The following is a 14454-nucleotide window of genomic DNA, read 5'->3' on the forward strand; positions in this document are numbered from 1 at the left end:
AAGTTAAATAATCCACAAACGAAAGGACAATTATTGCATGATTTGTCTTTATGAAATATTTGGAGTAGATAAATTCAGAGGCAGAATAGAGGAAAACTAAGAGACTAGAGGAGAAGGAATGAAGATATTTCTTAATTGTTACACAGTTTCTGTGATGAAAATTTTAGAAATGGAAATCATGCAACATGGTGAATGTAACTAATACTACCTTCTTGTACATCGAATACGGTTAAAACAGTCAATATAATGTTATATATTGAACATAATTAAAAATAATGTGATAAATAAACAGCATATACTACATACTTTAAATAGGTAGGTTATTTGGTAAATGAACTATACAATAATTAGCATATAAAAGGAAAAAAGGATCTCCTTCCATCTACTAGAAGGAAAATACATAAACTCTTTACAAACTAAGAATGGGGGAAATTTTCCTTACTATCACTCAAAATCCAGGAACAGAGTAAATAATATTAACTATATAAAATACATATAAAAAAAACTACAGAGAAAGCCAAAAACAAATTGCAAACTGGGAAAAATTGCAACTTGTATCAAAGCCTGCATATGTTCCTAAAGTTGAGGAGTTTAGAAAAGGCTAGCAGCCAATTGAAAAATATATGAGCAGACAGTTCACAGGGAAGGAATTGCAAATGACACTGGAAAGCTTTTAAAGAACCTGGCATTTTATCTGTGGGATGAGCTCATTTCTTGTCTTATAGGGAAAAGCCAAAATATTGATAGTATTTCATCAAAATGGCAAATAAATAAGTCCTTGTGTTTATTACTGCATGAGAGAGAAAGTTGACATTCTTTTTCAAACTGTGTGTGTGTGTGTGTGTGTGTGTGTGTGTGTGTGTGTGTGTGTGTGTGTGTGTAACTCTTAAATGTGGTGATCCCAAAGATGTATTGGAGTAGCTACAAAATGACATGTGAGCAGGCATGTGTTTGCAAAATGTTTAGATGAGCTCAAGTATCCAATATTGGAAGATTAATAGAATAAATTATTGTGTATAAAATGAGACAGTGCACAGAAAATAGGGAAGGCTTCAGCACACCCTGATTGGGAGTATGGGTAGATACCCTGACTGGGGGTGGGGTAGATACCCTGACTGGGGGTAGGGGCAGAAAATTAGAAGCAGGGTATCTTATGTGGTTGCTTAGTAATACATATTTGGGTTCTTCAGTTTGGCCCTAAGATTTAAGGAAGAGTCAATAAATAGAGAAGCCATTAACTATTAAGTCCTAGGCACTTGGAGCCAATTGCTCTGGGCTTTTTTGGCTAGGCATCCAGACTACATGCTATACTTGTGGTAACTTCATGGACTCGTTACTGTACATAGCATGCTGGGTCCTGGGCTGCTTGCTGCAGGTTGTAAGTCAGAGTTCCGTTTTTGCATTTAATCCAACCATTGTTTGAATACTCAGAAATATCTTAATTGTGGCAATAGTTACACCTATGTACATTTGTCAGAATTCGCAAACCTAAAGCCATACTCAGAAACTGTGGTAGTTTGAACGAGAATGGTCCCTTTAGGCTCATGTGTTTGAATTCTTGGTTCCCAGTACGTAGAACTGTTTGATAAAGATTAGGAGGTGTGGCCTTGTTGATGGAGGTGTGGCCTTGTTGGAGGAGGTGTGTCCCTGCAGTAGGCTTTGAGGTTTTGAAAACACACACCAGGCCCAATATCTCCCCCACCTGTCCCTCTCCCCCTCCCCCTCCCCCTCTCCTTCCTCCCCCTCCCTCCCTCCTCTCCCCTCTCCCTCCCCCCCCTCTCTCTCCTCTCCCTCTTCCTCCCTCTCCCTCCCCCTCTCTTCTCTCCCTCTTCCTCCCTCCCCCTCCCCCTCTCCCCTCTCCTCTCCCTCCCTCCCCCTCCTCTCCTCTCCTCTTCTCTCTCTCTCTCTCTCTCTCTCTCTCTCTCTCTCTCTCTCTCTTGCTTTGCCTCCATCTTACACATCAAGTGTAAGCTCTCAGTTATTGATCCAATGCCGTGCCTGTTGTGGACTAACTCTTTGATATTAACCCCAAATTAAATGCTTTCTTTTAAATTGCCTTGGTCATAGTGTTTCTTCACAGCAGAGAACAGTAACTAAGATAGAAACACAATAAAAGTATAAGAACCTTTTTAAAATAAGCACACAGCCCCTAGAGCTGTTTGTTGGTACCTTTAAGCAAGCAGGTCAACTGATAATGTTGAGCATGCATCTTACCATGTGGGGTGGACTGCAGACACCATTTCCTGCATGGGGTCCTCTTGAAGAAACTTGTGACCACCTAGCAGGTGGGGATGCTTATCACACATGCTTTGCTTAAAGATAACAGAACTAGGAAATGCATGGCTGCTTTTGAAAACAGAAAATCATGTTAGTGAATTTATATTAATATTTACAAGTAAAATTTAGAAATATGAGGTCTCCACTTCTTTGATTTTATGTGATTATATTCTCTCTCTTATCCTTGGTTCTTACTGACATTATCATTTGGTGTATGATTTGTCTACCACACTCCTTGAATGAAGCCAAAATCATACTACAACGTTAATTCCTACTAATACTTGGACATCTGGGTATGGGTTTTCAGAGCACTTCCTCATCATCCAGTACTACAGTTATTCTAGGCCAATGCAATATCTCTTTCTTCCAGCTGTTCCCCAGCCCTCTAGGTCTCTTTAACAGAGAGAGATTTCAAGTGATCCTCGACTTTGTTTTCGGGCTCTGTCACACCTCCTTCACTTATTCTTTGGGATTTTTCTTCCCTGAAGATGTTCCCTTCTCTGCTGTCATCTGCAGTACAGCTCCTAGAAGACAAGAGAAATACAACACTTTTCTCTATTCATCAATATCTAAATATCATAATGATGACAAATGGATCGTTAGTATTATAAGATCCAAGGACTTACATGTGGCCAAAGACATAAAGGACAAGCCTATTTTTCAAGTACATTCCAAACGTATGCTCATGTCAGGTCCACTAGCAATCCCATTGGTCAAAACAAGCAATTCAAACCCAAAGTCTGAAACAGGGAAGTATACTCCTCCCACCAGGGGATCAAACCAAGCCTGTGAGTGAACATCTTTGCTTTCTTGGGCAAAATTCGGGCCAGTAGATTATTAATCAACACCATTACTTCCCACATATTATAGGGCTGCATAATAAGTTTTTATCTTACAACAATATTTATAAAACTCTCTACCCCAAAAATCCTATTGAAAGGAAATATCATATACACAAATAGAGAGCAGGAGAAGGGGAGGGAACATGGCTGTGTAAAATGGGGCTGTCAGCTTGGGGTGAAGGATGAAACCAAATCTGAACCCACATCTGTGTGAGTTCACCAACCATAGGGTTTCTACTACTTTATGTCCACTATCTGTCGCTAGTTAAGAAGGGTTCTATCTTTATGTAATTTAAATGCCACTTTCCAGAAAAGTACTTTTTATGGTTTAAATATGGATTTCTGAATTTATGTGAGAACACATTCTCCAGCTGAATAATATACAAACAAATCATAATTTAATACCTCTTGGGATAAAATAGGAATATAAGCTTAAAACATTCAGCATACTTAACAGGAAATCTGACTTTCAATAAAAGTTAATATGGTAAATTTAGTCATATTTAAGTTGGCTTACTTACATTTCTAGGAGGCGAGTCTGGGCTTACCGTGGCATCCTTCCCAAATGCCCCATGTACAAATTAGATCAAACACTACATCCTGTGTTTGACCCAAGTGTGACTGAAAAGGGATGTGCAGTAACTCAAGAGGGACAGGTCATAGTGAAATCCAGGAAGGAGTAGCCATGAAAAGACTGAGGAGTGGTTAGATTCGGCATACACGCTGGACATAGAACAAGATTTCTGCAATCACCAGATGTAGAAGATGAGAGCTAAGAAGGAGGTGAGGACTGATTTGGGCAGCTGAAAACATGGAGAAACCGTTACCTCAAAGAGACAACTGAGGGGCCAGCAGTTCTGTCTCCTTGTGTAGCACCCAACACCTTGCTAACTCCGTTCTTTTTGTCTAGGTGCTTGCTGCAGGGGCCGGTTATAGGCATCAGCTAGCTAGATTATGTCATATCACTCCTCAGGGATGATATGACAACAGCTTGCCTCTCTCACTCCCCGGCATGCCATATTCCACCATGGCTTGGAAAATCTGCACAACTCAGCCCTCCAGCCACTTGTGGTCATAGGTGGCAAAATGTCGAGCAGTGACAGGGGAAGCCAATGGCTGAACACTTCTCTTTTTTTACGTGCGTAGAATTGTAAGACATATCTGTAAGATTCTCCCAAAGTATCACATAATCAGAGCTCACTATGAAGGCCAGAGGGCCTCTAGGCCAGTGGAAGCACTCTGAGGCTGTGATGAAACCCAGCCCTAGTATTTAATCATAAAAGAAACAGAAGCTCAAGAAAACCGAAACTCATAGCCTGGGAATATCATCTACGTCAAGGCCAGTGCCCTAATAGAAAAGGAATGGGTCTTTGAAGTCTAGAATGGGGACAATGTGTAGACTTCACACTTAAACCCTCAGACTTTTTTCACCCTCAATAATCTCTTTCCTCCTGAGAATGAAGAGCAGTCTCCCCATGTCTGGAAAAGTTGCAAAGAAAATTGCTTCATGATATAACTTTTTTTCATGTCCCTTCCCCATTGCCTTGACTTCAAAACCAAGCTACCCCAGCACAGCCTCTGTGACAAACTGAAATCACTGCTCTAGAGAGAACCAGGACAAAGGTTTCTCCCTTTGGACAATTGGGGCATTTTGGGATAGATGGTTCTTTGTTGAAGGGCTATTCTTAATGTTATAGATCATTTAACACCTACTCTGCCTTCTACCCACTAGATGTCAGCAGATCTCTTTCAGTAATGACAACCAACAATGTCTCAAAATATGGTCAAATGTTCCCCAGGGAGTAAAAAAAATCATCTGATGTTGAGAATCACTGAACTAAATGCTAAATCAAAAGATACTGCAAAATAAAAAAAAAAATGGGCTAATATTCATCAATAGGAACAAGTGGAACGTATGTGAGAATAAATATAGAGAGCTTTAGATCAGAAGAATAAATACAGTTGTAAGGCTGAACAGAGGAAAGTCGATGACAGCCCCCAGTTTGTGGTTCAGTGTTTTTAGCAAGGACAGGTGGTGTGAGTTCTAACACAACCTTTGTGCTTCCTGGACCTGAAGATGACCTATGCCACATGAGGGTAAGATGCTAGGACAGAGCTGAATAGGTGCTGAGACTTAGAAGGATCGGGGAAGCAGGGATGTCAGAATGAATTTACTCCATGAAGAGTGAAGAAAAGTGACTAGACTTTTCCCAGAAGGAAGGACGTTGGAATGAACTTAATACAAAATTATAGTACTCACCACTTGCCTATGTTGCCCAGAAGGGATGTCATACAAGCTGCCCTAACACCAGATCATTTGTCCCAAACATAGTACTAGATCCTGTGAAAATCATCCCAAGTAGCCTTGACTAGGAGATGTTAATCTCAACAACAAACAGGTCCCTGTCTATTATTTCTCCTAATTTTTCAAAAATTCCATCTTCAGGTAAATGTTAGCAGAAACTGAGCTTTCCCTCTTTCACGTCACCTTGTCTAGTCTTACCTCCTTCGGGGACAGGATTCATGTTTGAATGACCCTTTTTGCCTGGAATCAAAGTTCCAGACACTCAATCCTTGCGTGGGATGTGGCCTAACAAAGCATTTGTCTTCCAGCTCAAAATCCTGGCTTCATCCATGTCTCTTCAAAGTGATGACCAGCCACAAAATCTGCAAGAAATTAATAAAAAGGGGTTAGTGAACTAAGCTTCAGTTTTCACTAAGTGCACTTCTGTTAAGGCCATACTGGTATTCATCAACCCTCCAACACTACTCAGCCTTGGCTAGCACACTAGCGGCTCTAGATTGTTTCTAGGGTAAGGTAACATACATCGTCAGACTTTATTTTCCTTGTCCAACTGGGCCACAGCTGTAATAATTGCCTCGTGAGCTTTTTTCCTGGGTACAGAGCCTCCGAGATAATACCAGATTAGTTGTTTTAATTCCTGACTCCTCCGTTCTGATGTGGTGTAACAGCAATCCCAGAATCTTTTGCTAATCAGAGTTGGTCACCCCCACCAGGTTAAATCCTGTCTTTGTGAGCTGGTTCATTTCTATATGAAATACAAATTGACAAACAGACAATGTTTCCACTGTGTCCTAGTGCAATCTCTCCCAGCTTGCTTTCTGACGAATCAATGTAGCAGTCTCACACTGAAGCAAGCATCATCTTAAAGTGAAGATTCTGGTTCAGTATCTGATGTGAGCCAGGGAGGATCCAGTTTCTAAAAAGCACCCAAGAAGCAGATCTGCACAATCCAGTTAGAATATGAAGTTCATAAGTGCCATGATTCTAGACCTTAGGTGTTGTACCTCAAGTCCCCCCAAGACCATTAAGAGACCAAATCCCATGCAAAAGCAAAGTCTTTTTATTGTTGTAACTTTTAATTGGCTAGAGTTAGTTGGGTGTTACAGTTATCCATTTTTTGGGCAAGCCTGGACAAATCCCAGGCTTTGTCCTTGAGCTGCTCTGGAGGCTGGCTGGCCTAGCATGTACTGACTGTGGGAGCTGACTCAGTGGCCCAGGCTTGGTGGGTCCTGTCTCCCTGACCCTGCTGGCAGGGGCATCAGTGATTGTCTTTTGTTCATGGCCCTCCCAGAAGCTGCTTGCTCAGTCTCAGGAAACTGAAATTGATGCCTGATCTCTGAGAGAAGACTGAGCAGCCCGCTATGGCATCTGCTTGGTCCTTTCATTAGGTTTTTACGGAAATTAAGTCAGAAAAAATTAAGGGTACTAATGATGTTTAAGTTCCACTTTCATAGCTTCTGACTTAACTCACAGAAGTGCTTGCTCCCAAACTCTGATCCCAAGATTCTAGAATTAACAGCGTTTTACATAACAAAGGAGAAAACATTTAATGAGCTCTCAAATGAATTGCCACAAGTACCAAAATGGATACTTCTAGAGAAAAGGAAACACCACCATATCAACTCCTCCAGTTGGTCTGTTTCAGTGGTTCTCAACTAGAGTCCGGTTACGCTCAACCTTCCTAACACTGAGACCCTTTAATACAGCTCCTCATGTTGTGGTGACCCCCCAACTATAAAATTATTTTTGTTGCTACTTCATAACTGTACTTTTTCTACTGTTATGATTCATAATGTAAAAATCTGATATGTAGGATATCTGGTATCCGACCCTGTGAAAGAGTCTTTTGAACTCTTACGGGGTCGCGACCCACGAGTTGAGAACCACTGGCGTAGGCGCCTGCAGGCCCCGCCCCTGCCCTTTTCCACGCCCACAGTGCGACCCCTCCCCCGTGATGTCCCGCCTCCTCCACGTCCATTGGCTGGTCTCTTCCTCTTCCCCACCCCCACCCCCCCGCCACAGCCTCCACTTCCGTCTCCACAAGGTCAACTTCCGGTGCGGAGCAGTCACGTGACCGGATACGGGAAGTGGCGGGTCCTGGGCGCTTCTCAGCCGCGCTCAATGAGAAGCGGTCCACGTCGGCTGTCGCTGCCGGTGCCTTTCCAGTGTCGGTCTCGGAGCACCCGCCTCCGCCGGGCCGGGCCTCGCGGTAAGCTTCCCGCCGGGGACCGCGGTCCTGGAGGTGGTGGAGGCGCCGTTCAGTCCGCGCCGGGTCCGCCGCTCCCAGGTGACCCGGCCCACCCTGCTCCCCTCCGGGGATGCGGATCTCCGGCTGCGTCCTCACCCCTTGTTGTTCTGCCCGTTGGGGGAAGGCGCCGGGAGGCAGCCCGGTCTCTCCCTCCACGGTTCCGCCCATCCGGGACAGATTATTATTATTTTTTTCTTTTTCTTGCCAAATTAGCGTGCCCTGGGAGAGAAGGACGTGACAGGGCTTCCACAGGGCCCGATATAAAGCTCTTAAGTGCATTGCTCAGTCGCTGAGCAGTTTTCTGTTCTGGATGACAGCTCTCCGTCTCTGCAGTCGATGGGCCCAACCCCACGAAGGCATTTGCACTGACACATAGTGTAATGATGTCCCGACTGAGCCGAAGGGAACAAGATCCATGATGAACGCTGGTGTTAGCTATCTGTGACGTGCAGGCTTGGGGTGTTAGAAGGCGAAGGTCTAAAGAGAACCCTGAGTGTGGACATGGGTTTGGGACTTGGGAAAAAGCTGTAAAGGCCACTATAAACTTACTTGCTGGCAAACTGAAACGTTCTGTAAACAATGGAGAGTTCATTACTAGCCCCAAAGACTGACTGTCACGTAGCTACGTCATCCCATTCGTGTCTGTCAGATTCTCCCCTATACCCCAGAGTGCTGCCTGGCACTTAGCAAGTAGCAATATTTGTTGAATTATGTCTAACTCTTTTATGAGTTATGACCAACCCTCTCGTGTTTGACCGTTTCCCATGCACTGAGTCTTTAGTATGGTGAGCATTGGCCATTATTAATTGTTCTTTTGACCAGTTTTTACTGTTGTGGTAAAACAGGTTACATCAAGAGTTATGTTTTGTTTCTTTTTAAGTACCTAACCCACAAACCTGTGATAGAGAACTCTTCCTCCTTTCAGAGATGGCTGTGGAGATCCAGGCGATGACATTCATGCTCCACTTAGATAGCAAGCACTTGTCTAGTAAATGCAGTAAGTGCTGTCGACATTTAAGTGAAAGATTAGTGTGGGTTAAGATCTTTATTGAATCAACTTTATGCAAACCCAGAAATTAGGTTTGGATAGTGAGAAGATAAATCGTCCTGTGTGGGAAAGTGCTTAAGCCAAGATTTCGAGCCAAAAATGAACGAGTGCTTTGAATGAAAGGCTTGGTTTGAGAACGTTAGGCTAATATTGAGCAGGTGTGTGGTGTGACGAGCACTTTTTAAAAGGTATTTGCTAAAAAAAAAAAAAAAAAAAAAAAAAAAAAAGTATTTGCTTCTTTGTCGGAACTGTAGATAACAGGTGTTGTTCCATAGAGGTAGTAAGTCTTGGTCAATGTGTTGGCAACAAAGCTGAGGAAGAATAAATTGTATGTAGATGGAGAAGTCACAGGATATGCCAACAGATTTCATTTTGACATGGAGGAAGTGGTCAATTATGACAAATTTTGAGCCTGAGTATTTGCTTACTGATGTGGAAGTTGGAAAGAGGCAACTTTGAGGGAACTGTCCCTGATCTGTTATTGAAGTAATACAGTATTACTTCACTGAAGTGTTTACTAAGCATCTACTGTGTGCCTCTGGTCAACTGCTAGGAATATAAAGCTGAGTAAGATAAGGTCCTTGCCAACAGAGAACTACTTTTAATAGAGGTGAATGTACTAGCTAGAAAATAGTTTGGAAGGGCTGTTGTCAGAGGAGAGGTAAAATACCAAACAGTAGAAAAGGAAGTTTCCTAGGAGAAAAGGCTTCAAAGAAGAGAAAATGTCTTATCAGAATCTTTGGGGGCGAGTTGGAATTTGATAAGAATTTCGGAAAAAGGAAAAAAGTGAACAAAAGCCCAGAGGCCGGACAGTATACTGGGCGGTGTGCAGGTGTGCAGTGTGGTTGGGGATAAGATGGAATAGAGCTGTAATGTGACATCCAGGCCCTAGGACATACTAAGGGGTGTACTGGCTAGTTTTCTGTCAACATGACATAAGCTAGAGTCATCTGAAAGGAGGGGACCTCCATTGAGAAAATCCCTCCATTAAGATTGGGCTGTACTGGTATTTTCTTAATTAGTGATTGATAGAGGAGGGCCCAGCCCATTGGGGTTAGTGCCATTCCTGGGCTGGTGGTTCTGGGTTCTATAAGAAAGCAAGCTGAGCAAGCCATGGAGAGCAAACCAGTAAGCAGCACCCCTCCATGGCTCTACATCAGCTCTTGCCTCCAGGTTCCTGCCCTGTTTGAGTTCCTGTCCTGACATCCTTCAATGATGAACAGTGATATGGAAGTGTAAGCCTAATAACCATTTCCTTCCCAAGTTGCTTTGGTCATGATGTTTCATGAGAGCAATAGTCACCCTAACTAGGATGAGGGGTTAGTAACATGGACACTGTAATAGAGTGGAGGTTAGCCTGGGTGAGTGTGCAGAGAGGGAGAAGAGAGCACTAGGAAGAGTTGTGCTTCCTGGTTTATTCTCTGTGGGATGGGTGGCCATTTCCACAGAGGGAGAAGACTGACGCTAGAGTTGAGGATAGGACAGTAGTAACTAGAGTGTTGGGACTGGGGAAGGAGTCATCAGAGGTAGTGGTAAAGAGTTGCTGGGTGGCTTGAAAGCCAGTTTGGACTGGGTTTAGAGATTGGCAGTGATGTGATGGCCATGGCTTTTTCTACTGGCTAGTGGCCATAGAGAAGTAGAGAAGAAACCCAGATTATGGAGATTGGTAAGTGAGGATAAACTGGTCTGCAAGTGGTAAAATCATCAAAGGGATGGATCCGAGGACCACCTCCAGGCTAGCTTGGGAAAGAAGTTACACGACGAAGACTCAAGCTGAGGTGAACGAAGGATGGAAACGGAAGGTGTGGGTTATACGAGAAAAAAGTTTTGCAGTTGGAATGCAGATAGAAGCTTCACAGAGTAATATGTAGAAGAGACACAGTTTGTGGAAGTTCTATGAAGAAGTCATTGTTCTATAAAAATGTACTTAATTAAAGCTAGTGTTTTCTTCCTTTACCGTTGAATGAAATGATAATTAGAAGAAATTAATGTCATAGGCACATTTGCACTGAAAAATAGAAAGAAAACCATTTAAATTATTCTCATGAAAAATTGAAGATTTTTGAAAATTAGCTTAGTGTTTGAAGAAAGACTAAATTGGATGAGAAGCAAGGAAATGGAAAGCTACTTTTACAAGGATTTGATATATAATTCACTTACAAGATTTCCCCACTTCAAGTGTCCCTTCATCGTTAGTGTGTTCACAAGTTTTTACACCATCACACTAAGTGAAGAACACTTGCCTCCCTGCACCCCGTAGCAGCTGTTCCCATTCTTCCTGTTTCCTCACAACTGCTCATCTTTCTGTCTTCATGAATTTTTTCCCATTCTAAATATTTGTTATAAATGTAGGCCTACCATGTATGGTCTTTTGTACATGGTTTCTTTTGCTTAGCACAGTGTTTTTATGATTTATTGTGCCTTCATTCTTCTTATTATTACTTTATTCTTATTATTCTTATTCTTATTACTTCATTCTTACTATTTTTCACAGCCTAAATGTGTCACGTTTTCCTTATCTGTCCATTGATAGACATTTGGGTTGTTCCCACTTTTTGGCCACTGCAAAATGTAGTTCACCTTCTCTGTGTCTGCAGGTTCCAAATCTAGTCATTCAACCAGCTACCAGCTGAAGATATTGGGGGGAAAATGGTTTTTGTACTGAGCATGTATGGAGTTTTGTTTTGTTTCTTAATATTCTGTAAACAATACAGAATAACAAGTTTATATAGCATTTGCATTACACTTGGGATTGTAAGTAATCTAGAGATGATGCAATTTCGTAGGTTATATTTTATTAACTATAGCATTCTATGTAGGGCCTAGACATCTGTAGGTTTGGGTATCTACAGGACCCTGAAGCTGGTGCCTCCCCACATATACTGAGGGTGGTTGTGATATCTCTGTGAACACTCACATCTGAGTTCGTCTGTGAAGATCTTTTCATTTCTCTTGGCATTTGTGTGCTAGATGATAATAGTGGTTGCATGCATGACTTTTTGAAGCCCCTGCTGCACTGTTTTCTAAAGAATCCCACCAGCCATTGGGAGAGGAGCACTTGCCGTTGTGTGTCCTTGTGATTTTCAGCGTCCTAACAGTGAAAGTAGTAGATATCTCACTGTGGATTTCATTTGCGTTTCCCAAGTGCGCAATGGTACGGAATGGTTTGGTTTCTGGTCTGAGTCTAGATGAGAGTCAGGGCAGCTGCACATGTTTTCCTCAAGGAAAACATTCCGCCATTCACATCCGCTCCCCTCTTTTAGACGTGGTTCCTCACCAATAGGTAAGGTTGTCTGGTCAGTGAACCCCAGGGATCTCCTTGGCTCTGCCTCCCCAGCACTAGGCTAACAGCAGGCCCCAGCACGCACTGCTTGTTGTGTGAGCTCCAGAGAGCAGACAAGATGGGATTTGTGTCCTCGTGTTTGTGAGGGAGCACTTTACCCACAGAACTATTGCCCCAGCCCAGTACTGTGTTGTATGTGTGTGTACATGTATGTATGTATGTGTGTGTATGGACATGTGTGTATTAGGGTTATTTGTGTCTGTGTATATATATATATGTGTGTTGTTGAACACTTGGAAACATTTTTTGACTTTGACAATGCTGATTTTTCTGATTTCATTTCCAAACTTGTAGCCTCATGCTTTTATGATGTACATATATTAATATATCATATATTTATGTATTTATTAATGAAGAATTTATCATTTGAGTCAGAAATGGAACAGTTTATGAGGGAGGGCAGTGATTTTGATAATGAGCTCAATACCTCGATTCTAAATTTTCTGCAGCTGAGAAAAGATGACAGCGATTAAGCACGCGTTACAGAGAGACATCTTCACACCAAACGATGAGCGCCTGCTGAGCATCGTGAATGTCTGCAAAGCGGGCAAGAAGAAGAAGAACTGTTTTCTGTGTGCCACAGGTGGGCATGTATAAGCAAAAATATATGCTTGGTACTCCTTCATTCCTTAGGGGCATTCCTTCCTTTAAAAAATATTTCCACTGTTTCTTTTTTTTTTTTGTCTTTTTTTTTTTTTTTTGGTTTTTCGAGACAGGGTTTCTCTGTGTAGCTTTGCGCCTTTCCTGGAACTCACTCTGTAGCCCAGGCTGGCCTCGAACTCACAGAGATCCGCCTGGCTCTGCCTCCCGAGTGCTGGGATTAAAGGCGTGCGCCACCATCGCCCAGCTGAACACATCTCTTAACAGAAGTCTTTTTACATTGTTACATTGGTGCAGGGGTGGTTGAATACTGATTGAGTCAGCTTGCCCTTGGAACTAGTTTTCTTTTTAGTTCCTTATTTCCTGGGGCTTGGGGGGTGTAAGCCTGAAGGGTTAGGGTCTTTCAATTTTAAAGGGGATTCTCCTTCTCACTCCCACAGCAGTGCGGTTCTCTTGAGTTCTCTATGTCTTCAGCAGCAGTTGCTTCTGACAGACTAATTGTTGCCAGGGTGGCAGGGGTGACATGCTATCTCATTGTGGTTTCAAAATGCACTTTCCCGATTAACGATGAGGCTGAGCATCTTCTCATGAATTTATTAGCCATCTACTTTACTTATGAAGTTTACCACGTAAGTCTTTTGCTCGTTTTCCTGTTGGGTTGGTTGTCCTTAAATGAATTTATACAGTTTTTTGTTTTTTTGTTTTTTTGTTTTTTTTACTGTTATTATCTGGATACATATTGTAGGATAGATCTATTACTTGCATAGGTATTTCTATTATGTGGCTGCATGCTTTCTGGTTTGTGGTTTCTCTTTGCACTTTTTATGGTTCCTCTTAATGAAATTGGAGGAGGTGGGAATGGAGGGTGGGTTGGGGGGAATTCTAGGGGCCGGGAAGAGGGAGGACAGGGGAATCTGGTTGGTATGTAAAATGAATAGAAAATCTCTTAATAAAAAAAAAGAAAGAAATTTATAATTGTCATTAAATAAAATTAATCTGATGCTTTATGGCTTCTACTGCATTATTTTGTAAAGGTTTTGATTCACTCATGTCTTAGAGAGTGTGGTGTATTTGTATGTGTCTGTCTATGTACATGAGTACATGTATGTATTTCAGGGTTTTACCTTATATCTTGTTTTTGTTTTATTTTGTTCTTTACTCTTTCACCTTAATTTTCAAATCAACTTCTTAAGTTCCAGATTTTGTTGGGGTTTTGATTGGGATTGTTTTTAACCTATCGTTCAAGTTGTAGAGAACTTGCGTTTTTTAGTGATATGTTTATGTCTGTGAACATGGTGATTTTCTGTTTTCATAAGCTTTGCTGTTTTCTCTAAAAATTCTACATGTTGTCATATTTGCTATGAGGTAATCTTCCTTAGATCTGTGTGCTGTTACCAGTGATAATGTAAGATTTGATGAAAGGAAATGATGTCTTTTTTTTTTTTTTAATTTTTTTTTTTAAGATTTATTTATTTATTATGTATACAGTATTCTGTCTGCACATATCCCTGCAGGCCAGAAGAGGGCACCAGATCTTATTACAGATGGTTGTGAGCCACCATATGGTTGCTGAGACTTGAACTCAGGACCTTTGGAAGAGCAGCCAGTGCTCTTAACCTCTGAGCCATCTCTCCAGCCCATGATGTTGTCTTTTATAAATACCCTGTTTGCCAGGATATTGTTTAAGATTTTTGCATCCATGTTCATTATCTATATGTAATTTTTCTTTTGCTACCTTTGACTCTCTAACCACAGTTATTAAATAAATCAGGGCACATGCCTTGTTTTCTC

At 41.9% G+C, this 14454-nt stretch overlaps 1 protein-coding gene across 2 annotated transcripts in view; it reads left to right on the forward strand.

The window, feature by feature from the left end:
- The first annotated feature begins 7503 nt into the window (after positions 1–7503).
- The window catches only part of Exoc1 (exocyst complex component 1), a 46083-nt gene continuing 39132 nt past the window's right edge, over positions 7504–14454 (forward strand). For both annotated transcript variants that reach the window (XM_059276041.1, XM_059276042.1), the window contains exons 1-2: positions 7504–7633; positions 12513–12646. In XM_059276041.1, the coding sequence (XP_059132024.1) occupies positions 12523–12646 (124 nt within the window). In that variant the 5' untranslated portion in view covers positions 7504–7633; positions 12513–12522. The remainder of the gene's footprint in view (positions 7634–12512; positions 12647–14454) is intronic.

Source organism: Peromyscus eremicus, chromosome 10 (assembly GCF_949786415.1).
Source record: "Peromyscus eremicus chromosome 10, PerEre_H2_v1, whole genome shotgun sequence".
NCBI lineage: Eukaryota > Metazoa > Chordata > Mammalia > Rodentia > Cricetidae > Peromyscus > Peromyscus eremicus.